The following is a 13169-nucleotide window of genomic DNA, read 5'->3' as shown; positions in this document are numbered from 1 at the left end:
ACCAAAGGGAACACTTTCCCTTAAACAGAATACACTGTAACCCTCTTCCTTGGGTTTGCCAAAGGAAGAAAGAAGTCTAGAAACCCCAACTCTAGAGCTGGCCAAGGAGAACAGATAGATACTGGGGTTTCTGTCCAGTGCTGGGCTTAGATGCAAAATATCTCCGGCCTCCAAAGCCTCTAGAGTCTAGACTCTACCTGGCCCTGGCCTATAATCTGTTTTTTTTCCTTCCCCTTAAACAAAGCTGCCTGGAAGGTTAAATTCATCATTGAAAGCTCTTTTGCAAGGGATGAAGAGATATAACCTGTACCCCCAAAACAAAATCATATTTTGCCAGGGGTGCTTTTGGCGGTGAGATGCCAGTGGTGTTCCATAACCAGGTGGTAGCTATGGCCACAGTATAAGGAAGGACTGGGCGTCATGCTGGAAGAAGCCAGCATGGGGTTCCCCTCCACCCTATCAAAGTTATTGGCCAAAGGCACACATCACGTTTTTTCTTCAAAGCCTTGCTTCCACCAGGGGGCTCCAATCACGCACGGCTCATGAGTGACATCATACAAATCCAAATTCCATTCCTTTTCTTCTCTCCCTTCCCCACTCTACTCCAATACCTTTGGACATCAATCACTTTTACCCCTCCCTCCACTCTCCCACTCTCTTCCTCACCTCCTTCCTAAAAACTTATGAACCATTCACCCTCCGCTTGGATCCGCAGACATCCTTCCATTCAACCATGGTGCACAAATTTGAAGAAGAACTTTCTGGTCACTCATCACCCTTGGTTTTGTTTCCCCATTTTAAAATGATTTCTTCCTCTTTTTTTGTTTTTGTTTTTTTGTTTTTTGGTTTCATCTTGGTTCTCTTACCAGGAGACAGCCGAAGCAAGCAAAATTACAGCCCAGATAAGTTCCCTGCACATGGCTAGTTCTTTTTTTCTAGATAGTTGGAAGGCACCCATCCTTTGAAGGGCTTCATACTGTCTAGGATCTGACAGTACCACCACCCATTTGGATTCCTCTCCAGCACCTCCATGGACACCCCCTCCTGGAATCCTGCAGTCTCTTCATCCCCCTCATAGTCTGCGATAGAGACATATATGTCTTTGAGGTTATTGTGTATGAACTGAGACTTCTCAATGGGTTTTGGCCGGACAGTGGATACAGGGATCCCATTTCGTTGGGTGGGCAGCAATGGTGTGTCTGAGCCCTCACTTCCTGCCCGCTCTACCAACCTGCTCTTGGCATCCCCAGCTCCTGCTCGAGCGGTGCTGAAGGACGAATTCCGCCGGACACCACGGAGGCCATCTGTGGCGGTGAGGGACTCATTTCTCCGTAGGGCACAGGAGAGGTTGTTCTCCTTGGGGGGTGGGGACACAAACACTGATTGTGGTCTTACAGTTACCTGCCTCACACCGTTCCTCATCTTCACTGGCCCGTTGCTTAGTCCAGAGGTCTTGGAGAAGCCCCCAGGGGGCTTGGATGGGATGGGCGGTGTCACTCTTTTACTTTGGTTAACAGTGTTCAGAGCTTGAACCCTCTTCTCAATCTTTTCTAGGCTATCTGATTTACCTTCATTCCTCTTGGTCTTGGTAGAAGTAAAGTCCAAATCCTTTGTGGAAGATTCCAACTGTTCATTTTCTCCAAGGACTAGATAGTGGGAAGGGGCCCAGCCCTCTAGTTCTCCAAACCTCACATACCACCAACCACTCTCCTGCTTTTCTAAGACTTCCACCTCCACACCAGCAGGGAAGCTGATCTCTGAGTCTTGGACCTTCTGGTAGGCATCAGAAGTTATATAGGAAGAGCCCTGAACCTCCTTTTCTTGATCTTTCTTGGTCCAATTGTTGGGGGAAGGGTGAGCATGGGTGGGAGGAGTGATGAAGTCAGCTGAACCTCTCCTAGACCTCTCCTCAGGTCCTTGGGATGCTGTCTGTGGAAGTGTTTCTGAATCTTCACTCTTTGAACCCTTGAGACCACCCCGGAGCTGTCCTGTGGGCCTCAATTGACGCCGGAGGCTGCTGATGTCCATTTTCTCTTGGCTCTGGGATTCTCCTTTACTTAGTAAGGGTTTGGGTCGGACTGATGGCTTAGCTCTGAAGCACAAGTTCTGCCCGGCTTTCAGATCAGTGACCTCTTTCACACTACCCTTAGGAGGGCTCCGTAACCCAGCATCTGAGGCTGACCTGGGTTTCATGTCTCCAGTCTTGGATAAGGAAGAGGAGGAAGAGGATGAAGAGGAGGAGCAGGTGGTATTGATGGTCACTGAAGAAGAGAAAGAGGCGGTGGAGTGGTTTTTCCCCAGCTCTGACTGAGTATTTTTTTCTGTCTTAAATTTTGTGAAGGATGATTTGGGGGAATTGGATTTGGGTGAGCTTCTCTTGTTGAGTGAAAGCAAGGAACCCCTAGGGGAGTCAGCCTCACCACTGGATTCCTTGGCCTCCTCCACATATGACTGGAATCCCTCGTTCTCATAGATGGTCTCCTCCTCCAGGGCCACATCCTCAGATGATTCACCCACCTTAAACTTGGCCCTCTGCAGGGAAGATGCTGGAGAAGATCGCCGGGGTTGGTAGGAACGTTTCTCCCCAGAGCTGTCTTCTCCAGGAGCCTCTCCCAACTCTGGCTCAGAGTCAAAGCCAAAGGCAGGAATATCATATTCCGGCTCCTCGTATTTGGGCTTCAGTGGGGAGTCCTGACCTTCTATGGTACTGGATGATCCCTCCTCAGCCTCCTTGGGTTTGCTGGGAGGGGCAGGGGGAGGAACCTTAGGCCGGGTCAGAGTACTGGTACGTCGGTTGAGATTTGGCTTTTTTCTCTTATCAATGTATGATGCAGGGGCCCAGCCTTCCTTCTCTCCAATTTGCACATACCACCAGCCACCTGAGTTTTTATCAATGACCTAGGAGAAGAGAGAAGAAGGAATAGACTGGTGAGCTATGAGGATACTAGGGATGAGGATAGATTATCTTGTATTTTCCTTTCATACCTGGATGTGGAATCCACATTCCAAGCCTTTTCCATGCCTCATTTCATTTCAAGCTCACAAATACCTCCAAGACTTAGCTCAGGTTCCATCTCTTCCATTTCCTTTTCAATGTATATTAAGTGATGACTGTGTACAGGGTACTGTGTCTTTTGTTGGGGATCGAAAGACAAAAATGACACTGTTCTAGTTGTGAAAGGGCTTCTACTAAAGGGAAATTTATTACATGCACAGATTAGCAAAATATAAGAGGACGAATGAGAGAAGGACAAAGGAGAACTCACAGGACCAAAGTGCTCCAAGGAAAGAGACAAAACTTTGAGCTGAAAGGAAGGGGAGGCATTAGGGAAGGCTTCTTAGAAGAGTCAGCTAGTCAGTCAACAAGCATTTATTAGGAAAGGGAAAAGCAGTCCCTACCCTCAAAGAGTCTGAATTCTAATGCTAGAGCCAAAATGCACATAAGTAGGTACATATAAGATGTACGCAGAATGAATGGAAGGTCGTTTCAGAGGAGGAAGACCTTAGCAGCTGGAGGAGGGCAGGAAAGTCTGTCTGCCTGGAAATAAAAGGATTTTGACAGTTGGAGATGAGAATAGAGTGTACTTCAGGCATGTGGGAGAGCCTGCATGAATGCACGGAGTCTCTAGAGAGATAGCCCAAGTATAGGGAACCTAATCTGAAATAATTATTTTCACAGCAGTGTGAAGGATGTATTGAAGACCAGAGTCAAGGAAGCTAGTTAGAAGGCTATTAAAATTTTACAGGCAAAATGTGATAAGGGCCTGAACTAGGGTTGTGGTTGTGTATGTAAAGAGAAAGCAACGCATATGAAAGATGATGTGAAGGGAGAAATGTCAAGACTTGGATAGATTGGACATGTGAGGTGAGTGCAAGGGAGAATTAAGAGTGCCACCGAGGATGTGAGCCTGAGTGAGGAGGAAGATGGCGGTACTCTGGACAGTCGTGTAGAAGTCTGCAAGAGGGGAGGGCTTGGGAAGGAAACACAATGACTTTTGTTTTGGGCACGTTGAGTGTGAGATGCCTAAGGGACATCTAATTTGGGATGTCCAGAAGGAAGTTTAGCCTCAGAAAGAAGTGAAAGCTAGATGTGTAATCTGGGAATTATCTGCATGGAGATGATAATCAAACCCATGGGAGCTGATGAGATCACCAAGTGAGGTAATAATAAAGTTGAAGACAAGAGAGCCTAAGATAGAGTCAAGACAACACCCATGATTTGTGGGTATGACGTGGACAAAGTACTTCACAAGGCTTTCCGATAGCTGTACAAATGCTGGCTGTTATTGGTCATTCATTCATTCAATAAGTACTTAGTATGTGCCTACTATGTGGCAGGTACTGGGGGAGACTAAGAGACCAAAATGGAATAGTCCTGGCCTTCAAGGAGTTTATATTCTATTAGAAGAAAAGAATATGCACATAGATAATAAAGTACAAAATATATACAAAGTAATTTCCGGGGTGGGGTGTCACTGACTACTGTTATGATTATAATAGCTGCTAAGAAACTAATTTATTGTGAGGAAAATAAGACAAAAATTTTACACTTTACTCTGGGGAAAAATCCAGTTCTACAAAGAGAAAGTTAATTGAAATCACACACTAAGTCTATATACAATAGAGTTAGGATTATAACCCAAGGTTCATAATTCCTAATTCAATGTCCTTTCTATTGTCCCATAACTAGGACACTGGTAAGGTACAGAAGAAAGAACACTGGACTGGGAATTCAGAAACATCTAGTCTGGGCTCGGTTTTGCTACCCTTCTGCTGTGTGACTTTGGCTAAGTCATTTCCTCTGACCAGGCTTAGGCAGTCTGTGGAGTTCCCTAAGGTCCTAAAATGGGAATAACGATACAAGACCCCATAGGCCTGTTGCTGGTAACCAAGTGACTTTAATTCTCTGGTCTCTGTTTGCGCCTCTATAAAATGAGGGGGGTTGGCAAGCTAGAGCCCCAGGAGCAAAAGTTAAGAATGTTTTTGTTTTTACATTTTTAAATACAACAAAACCTGATTTAAAAAATATGGGGAGAAAAACCATTCTTCGCTTACAGGCTATACAGAAATGGACAGTGGGCTGGATCTGGCCCATTTGGGATAACAAAGGTCCTATCTAGTTCTGAAATCCTATCAAAGTGAGGTCAAATGAAGGATGTCAGAACGGTTTGAAAAACAGTATCTCTTGAAGTCTCAAGGTTGCTCCCAGAAGAAAAACAGACTACGGAACCCAGGTTTGCTGTGGGTCAAAGCCACGCTGATGACAATTACCTCTGCCTTCTGTCCACCCCGGAAACTGATGCCATCCGAAATGCAAGACTGGAACTCGGCGATGGTGTAGTACTCGACCTCTACGGAAGGGGGCTCTGGTGGCTTTGGCAGCTGGAAGCCCTGCAATCCATGGAGAAAGGCTGTTAGTTATCTACCTACTTCCCAAGAGTGGCATGGGGAAAATACCTTGTAAACCACAGAAGGCTAATGATGAACCAAGAGTTACCTCTCCTTCTACTGGAAGAGCTATAACTGGGATGGGGCAACTGTGCCTTTGTCTCAGTGTGCCTGACTTAGAGGGTGCTGACAATGCTTGCAGTCCTCTGGCAGTATAGAGAAACAATTGAAATGAGCACCTCATTAGCAAAGATAATCAAACTAAGGAAGCCACCAGATGGCAGGCTGCTCCTCTCCTGTCCCCCACTGAGGACTGGTTTGGGGGTACCTGTCTCAGATGCAGTTTATGGTCCTCTCTTCCTAGAAGCATAAATTCCCAGTGACAGCTTTCCTCACTACTATGATTCTCCACTGGGCTCTGAGAGTAATAAGGAAGACACAGAATATCAAGTCAACTTGGCCTTTAAAGGTCAGGGGAAAGCAAGGGTGGCAGAAATGACTACCATTGTGCCAGAAAGGTGATCTAGCATAAAAGAAAGAACATAGGACCTAGAATGGAAAGATGTAGGCTCAAGTCTCTATCCTAATCTTGGCAAGTCATCTGATCCCTGAGTCTTCATTTTCTAGACTGAAAAGTGTGTTTAAAAGCTTAAAACTGCACTAAGATTTTTGGGCTACCTTGTACACTATCTCATAAGAGTATTAGGAGGGAAAAAACTGAAATGATGTGGGTAAAGTCCTTTGTAAAGGATTAGGTGCCACAGAGATTTCAGCTGCCATTCTTTAGTACACAACTGGATACAGTATGAGACACATGTTATTTTGGCTTCAACTCAGAAGGAAGGACTTCTAGACATGAGTCATATCACCTGGGGACTTCTGTCCTGGCAAAGGATTCTTAGAATATAGAAACACCTGGTATAATGTTGTGACTTGGTACCACAAAAAGGACAGGAGTAGAAACATCACGACCAGGGATAGTTTAATCAACGGGAAAAGACTTACATAAAGTGATGAAGGCACAGAGAGAGTCACCAAAGTGGATGGAGCTGACCTGGGCAGAAGGGGGCCACTAGATGATACAAGTCAGACCCAGCCCAGTGGGGAAACTAGCAATATTATGGAGGGGGCTTGGGAGGCTTATGTCAGGCACGTGCTTATAATATCTTAATTTAATTGTAACATAGCACTGGTTAGGACAACATCATGTGAGATATACCTGTTTACTACGTCAAGGAGGCCCCCACTGTTGAAACGAACTTATGCCTGACTTGTCTGGCTTATAGAAATAATTAATTACAATATAGTAATGCCCCAAGCACCTGAAGGTCAGACTTCCAGCAGCCTGAATAACCCAGGACACAGCAGGGAATCCAGAAGAAGAAAAACAGGCATCAGAAAGTTCATATACTTTGTTCCCTAGGACAGACCAGGAAGCGACCTTGGGCCTGATGCAGATAACTGTGCATAAAATACAGCAGCCAAAGTGGCCACTGATGGCAAAGGACGGAGACAAAATTGATTGAGTTTCCCCATCTCTGAAATGAGGCTTTTGGCCTAGATGGGTTGTAAGATGATTTTTTCTCTGTAATTCTGAATGAATCATTGAATAGCTTTGGCCTTAAATCGAAAATGGAGTTTGAAATTAGATGATCTAAGTCAGTGGAGTCAAATTCAAATAAAAATGGGGGTGGGAGGGCACTAAAGGATAAGGATCCCTGTGGGCCACATACTAGCTTAGAAAAATCACTTATTAACATTACCCATGTCCTGCTGCATTTTTATTTATTTTGTTAATCTGGTTTGGGCTGTGCTGGAAGTGCTGTGAGTGGCATTCACAGTGTATTTGACACTTCTGAGCTAAGGTCCCCTCTGGATCCAGTTCTGTAGCATATTTTATTGTTGTCCTATCCCATTCCAGGTTTTCAACTCCACCATTTAAGCAGAGGCAAATAGCCCAGCAGAACACAAGAGCTACTCCGAAGCATCACTGTATAATAACCCAGTACGGTCATTTACATTCATGATGATGACCTTGAGACAATCACTGTGAAAAAAAACTGAGCTTGTTTTCAGTTTAAATGTGCACAATTTACCTGAGAAAGACGTCTATGAAAAATGGTTAATGTTTTTTTTGAAAACGCTTCGGTTCTTAAAGAGGAGAGGTCTAGTTACATAGCAAATTTCTTTGTGTGGACAGCTCTTTGCCCAATGCCTGATGAATAAGGAGTCACTGATCCTCCCCACACAGGGAGTGTGTGATAGTATGGGCTCTGGCGCCTGACACTCCGTCAAAAGAGGTGAAAGTCATTCATTCTCTAGGTAGAGATAAGGCTGAAGGTGCACAGCCCCAGGAGAGGAAGGATCCTCTCGGTGACTGACAACCTCACTCGAGCATTTGTGACTGAACGCAGAAAATAGGGTTAAGAAATGGAGGTAGAAAGGGGGATGGGGAGAAAGACCGTAGCATGGAGGGGACTGGTTTGGTCAGGGAAATGCTCATTACAGATCAGATCCTGCTGCAGCAGTAGGGTGATGTGTGTGTGTGTGCATGCATGCACATGACTGTGGTGGGGATGTGACTCATAGGATGCGGGTAGAAGAACCAGGTGTACTGGAAAGAACGTGGTTTTTGGAGTCGAGAAGGTTTTGAATCACAGATCTGTGGGATCAGGTAGGAAATCCATCTTTCTGGGCCTCGGTTTTCTCATTTGTAAAATTGGAGGGGGCTGGACTAAATGACCTCCAAGGTTCCTCCCAGCTCTAAATCGGTGATCCCGCGTCTCTCGATTTCCAGCCAGGACTTTCTTCCCCACCCCATCCTTCTTCTGTATCACCGAAAGGTGGAAGTGAGAGGATATGCCCACAAGAGGGCAAACCATGGCTATGGGGAAACCGGCTACAATAGAAGGAGACCGAGCCTAGACCCTCCGAGGGGCACAACGGTGCTCCAAGTGTGCACGTGCTTTGTGGACAGAGGCATTGGCCTGGCCTGCTCTGACCCTTGGATGGGAGGGATTCCACGGGGCTTAATTGGAACCAGCAAGGCTGCTGCCCCGGCATTCCATGTGTGCTTGGTGAGTATGGAATTAATTGCCTCACTGCTGCCAAAATAAAGTCTAATCGAAAATAATTAGTCAGGGCTAAGCGATTCAGGAGGAAAAGTCAACATTCAGCAGCACACCTCTCAGTGGGAACAGAAAGAAGCAATGTCCACATAGCCAAGAGTGCAAGCTAGATGGGGGGGTGGGGAAAGGTACCCTGGATCCCATCTTTGCCAAAGACCATCTGTGTGTGACCTTAGCTCAGTCATTTCACCACTGTGGGCTTCAGTCTCCTTCTTCATAAACTGAATGGACAATTAGACTGGATGGGACGTTAACATCCCTTTTTCCAGATCTAAACCTGGGGTCCTATGGTTTTACCCAACAGGATCTCAATCGAGATCCCATTTGTAAGGTGCTTAGCATGGTGCCTGGCACACAGCAGGTGCTTAATAAATGCTTATTCCATTTCACTACAGTGGCCACAGTCCCTTGTTCGAGCTGAACATCACTTTTTCCACAAGCCCAGCAAAGTAAGAAAAGCCTTCCTAGATTCCTTGTGTTCAAATCTACATACACACTTTGAATTTATCCTGCCTACACATTTTCCACCTGAGTCAATAAGAGCTAGCTGGTAGTAATACATTTATGAAGTGCTTTAAGTTTTACCAGCCTTACAGATGAGGAAACAGAAGCTGAGAAAGGTTAAATAACTTGCCCGGTGTCACACAACCAGTATGTAGCTGAGGCTAGATTTGAACTCGGATCTTCTTGACTCCAAGTCCAGCATTCTGCCGCCTTAGTGCTCCCACCGCCTCTTCCTATAGTCATGGCTTGGGCTGGTCACTCTAGAATGGGATAGACGCTGGGCTGACCACAGAATGTTGTAAGAGTCAGCTAGGTGATTCAGAGGATAAGAGTACTGGACCCGGAATCAGGAAGACTTGAGTTCAAATTCAGCTTCAGATAACTGACTGTGTGACCCTGGGCAAGTCACTGAACCCTTTGCTGCCTCAGTTTTCTCATCTGTAAAGTGGGGATAATAACAGCATTGACTATTGTAAGAATAAAATGAGATGTATAAGGCACTTTGCAAATCTTAAAGTGCCATATAAATGCCAGTTATTACTGTTACTATTAACGAGATCCTGTACAGGTTGGATTAGGGACCCTCTGAGGTCCCTTCCAATTCTCACGTTTGGGTATTGGCTCTTTTCCTCCACAGGACTCATCAAAAAGGTCTGAGATTGAGGAGCTCCAGGTAGTGAGGTCCTTCTTGGTGTCTCATACTCGTGCTCCCTCCCTCTCAGTTTCTGCAGAGCTGCTCCTTCCTAAGGGTTGTCTTGCTCTCTCCGCTTTTCCGATCTCTAACCTACTGCTCTGTTTTGGCTCAGCCCTGCCCCTCATTCTTGGTGGCACCCTGATGTTAGCTTGTCTTCTTGGTCCTGGTCCTGAACCTGCTTCTCTTTTTCTAAGACAGACAGTAACTCCCCAGACTTGTACACATGGCTTCCCTGTTCCCACCACTGCCCATCCTTTACGTCGAAGAGTTAGGGATCTCTAAGCGAATACTTCAGTGAACCAGCTGAGTTCCTTATTTAGTGTTAAGTGGTGAATCTTTCTCTAATACAATCCCCTAATTTTTCTGCTTTGTAAGTTGTGTTTTACTGAAAGGGGCTCACTTATACATTCACCATGGATAAATAAGTTAGGTCCTTGAAATGTGCTACCTTCAGCAAAGGCCTTTGGTATTTGAATACATTTCAACTCCAAATAGCCCACCTGGGTAAGAGAGTTATGCCATTAGTTTCTGGATACTGTTTCAGGTTCTTTTTTATTCTCATTTTTCTTTTATTCCCACAACTTCCTCCCCTGTGGGAAAAGGCCCAGGGATAGTGTCCACTGGGGTTCTTTATCCCAGAGTTCTGCCCTAGTGAGGGGAAACTTTTAGTTTGCTGCACTGAACTCTACTCAATCAAGATTAAGATTTCAACTTCTGATGTTGTGGCACTTGTGTGACTTTGGTTAAGTCACTTAACCTCTTTGGGCCTCAGTTTCCCCACCCATAAAATGAGCAAGTTAGACTAGATTGGCCTCTGAGGTTCCTTAAGATTCTCGATTTAGGATTCTAATATCTTGTCCACTCCCCTGGGGCTGTCTCTGGAATCCATGGCCTGGCTCAGTAGGGACAAAGGCCATCTGAGGAAGACTTTATAGGCTTGCGTGTTGATACAGCAGTTTATACTTTTCTGGTGGCAGAGTCAAACAGCTTACTTCCTGCTCCATATCACTTTCTGTATCCTAAGAGCCAGGGCCGGGGGTGGGGAGGGGGGGAAGGTGACTACCCATAAATGTGGTCCCTAATTATTTCTCTGTCTCTGAGGAACCCTGGCCACCACGGCCTTTTCTTACAGTTTACTCTTGACAGTTAACTTTATTATTGGTATATATTTTTCTGGGTGAAATACAAAGGCTTTTCAACTAAGCCCATGTATGCACCATCTACATTTCTAGAGCCTAGTAAACACTCTGGCGGGACACTTGAGATGTCCAGTCTAAATGTTTATGTCTGCCAGGCTTGGTGGCTACAGATGTCTTTATTTAGGTTGAGAATACAGTGGGCTTCTGAGTGATAAATCCTCCAGCCAGGCCCCCAGAGTTTCAGAGTTGGAGTCCTCTCTCCATGATCCAGACTCTTAGGAATATATTATGTTATGTCCAACACCATCGGCAATGCTTCCAGGAACATGGAGACCTCTAGCCTTTGAGAGTTCTGAACTGACAGAACCAAAATCCATTCCCCACAAAAAGTCCAGCTCCAGCCCCAGTTCTGTGAGGGGCAGACACACACAAATCCTACACCCCAGGAAGGAGTACAGGAACAAAGAGCCAGCAAACCCAAGTTCTAGTCCTGACCCTATCACAAATGAGTTGTGGGACTCTGGATAGTGGTAGATGAAGTATGGGAGTTCAAGTCAGACATTCTGTTGCAGTGCTGTCATTTTTCAGTTGTGTCCAACTCTTCGTGACCCCTTTTGGGTTTTCTTGGCAAAAATACTAGACTTCTTTGCCATTTCCTTCTCCAGCTCATTTTATAGATGAGGAAACTGAGGCAAACAGGGTGAAGTGACTTGCCCAGGGTCACATAGCTAGTGTCTGAGGTCAGATTTGAACTCAGGAAGATGGGTCTTCAATCAGAAAATCAGAAATAACTGGCTTCAAATCTTGCCTTTTATACTTACTGGCTGTGTGATCCTAGAAAAGTCACTTAACTTCTCCATGCCTCAGTTTCTTCATTAGTAAAATGAGAAAGTTGAACTACATAGTCCCACCCAATTCAGATAGTTTATGATTCTGACTGGCCAACTCTTTGAAGGCAGAGACCCAGACTTTAGGTTTCTCTGGTATTTCACTACTAACTAATTTTGGGACCTTGGATAGTCAATTTCCCTCTCCGAGCCCCAACTTCCATCTTTGATAAAATGAGAGTTTTGGACCAAATGATTTCTAAGGTGCCTTGTGGATCTATCTCTCTATGATTCCTAAATAAGAGTAGAAAATAAAATTAAATACCAACCAGACTGGATTCTCTGCGTGGTGGGGGCCTTGTCCTTAGATTTGGGGAACCTGGAACAAGAAAGAAATCCTTAGAATTCTGAATAGGACAATGAGCAGCTTCTGTACCTCAGCCTAACCTCTCCCCTTCCTCTCATTCTGAAACAGGGCAAGAAAGAAAGATACCGATAAGCCTCTAGTCCGGGTTGGGACTAAAGAAACTGACTTTTCTCCAAATTTCAAACACTTTAACTTGGTCTGGGAGACAAATTAACCTTTCCCTGGCCTCAAGTACCAATCCAATCCCTCAGCACAGAGATCTTGCTTGCTAGAAAGCTAGAAGTGGCCAGGGGTGGGAGGAATTGGATGTTTGTTCTGTGAAGTTTGGATTCAGTCAAAGGGCCACACTTGAGGACCTAGAGGGCCACATGTGGCCTCGAGGCCACAGGTTTCCCACCCATGTTATGTTATGTTATGTTATGTTATGTTATGTTATGTTATATCACATCATATTATACATACCATACCGTATCATATCACACTATACCATATTCTATTATATTGCATTATTCCTTAATTCCTACAAAAACTACAGCAATGATAATGATTATGATAATGATAATAATCCCAGCAGTGTAGATTTGTGCAGCACTTTATGCTTTATACATATGATCTCATTTGAGCCAAATAACCACAGAGATCATTATCCCCATTACACGGAGGAGAACACCTGAGCCCCAGCCACATGAAGTCTTTCCCAAAGCTACTCCCAGCAGAACTAGGATTCAAACCTAGGCTCTCTCATTTGAAAACCAAGGCTGTTTCCATATTCCATATTCTATGCGGAAGACAGTGCCTCCTTCACATGCCAGAAAAGGAGAGAGCAACAGGGGCCAGAAGCCTCCAGAGAATAAAGTCAAGGTTTGCCATGGAGCTCTTGTCTGATCAGGAATCAGGAGGCCAGGGTTTGGATACTGGCTTTTAATCTTGGACGAGTCACTTAACATTTCTGAGACTCAGTTTCCTTATCTATAAAATGGAGATAATGATCCTGCCCAGCTGACCTCATAGGGATGTTACATAAATTAAATATGATAGTCTGTCTGTTTATCTATCTAGATATGAGATGTCTATTGATAGATACTTCATCACATTTAATATACATAACATTATACAGATATA

At 44.9% G+C, this 13169-nt stretch overlaps 1 protein-coding gene across 1 annotated transcript in view; it reads right to left on the bottom strand.

The window, feature by feature from the left end:
* Window positions 1–672: 672 nt before the first annotated feature.
* SH3PXD2A (SH3 and PX domains 2A) overlaps window positions 673–13169 on the bottom strand; it is a 338878-nt gene continuing 326381 nt past the window's right edge. The window contains exons 12-14 of the mRNA XM_036734422.1: window positions 12010–12059; window positions 5272–5391; window positions 673–2898 (exon numbers count right to left, since the gene is read on the bottom strand). Of these exons, the coding sequence (XP_036590317.1) occupies window positions 922–2898; window positions 5272–5391; window positions 12010–12059 (2147 nt within the window). The 3' untranslated portion in view covers window positions 673–921. The remainder of the gene's footprint in view (window positions 2899–5271; window positions 5392–12009; window positions 12060–13169) is intronic.

The sequence above is a fragment of the Trichosurus vulpecula genome, chromosome 8, assembly GCF_011100635.1.
Source record: "Trichosurus vulpecula isolate mTriVul1 chromosome 8, mTriVul1.pri, whole genome shotgun sequence".
Classification (NCBI taxonomy): domain Eukaryota; kingdom Metazoa; phylum Chordata; class Mammalia; order Diprotodontia; family Phalangeridae; genus Trichosurus; species Trichosurus vulpecula.
Note: the sequence above shows the minus strand (reverse complement) of the source record. Positions and strands in the feature narration are given on the sequence as shown.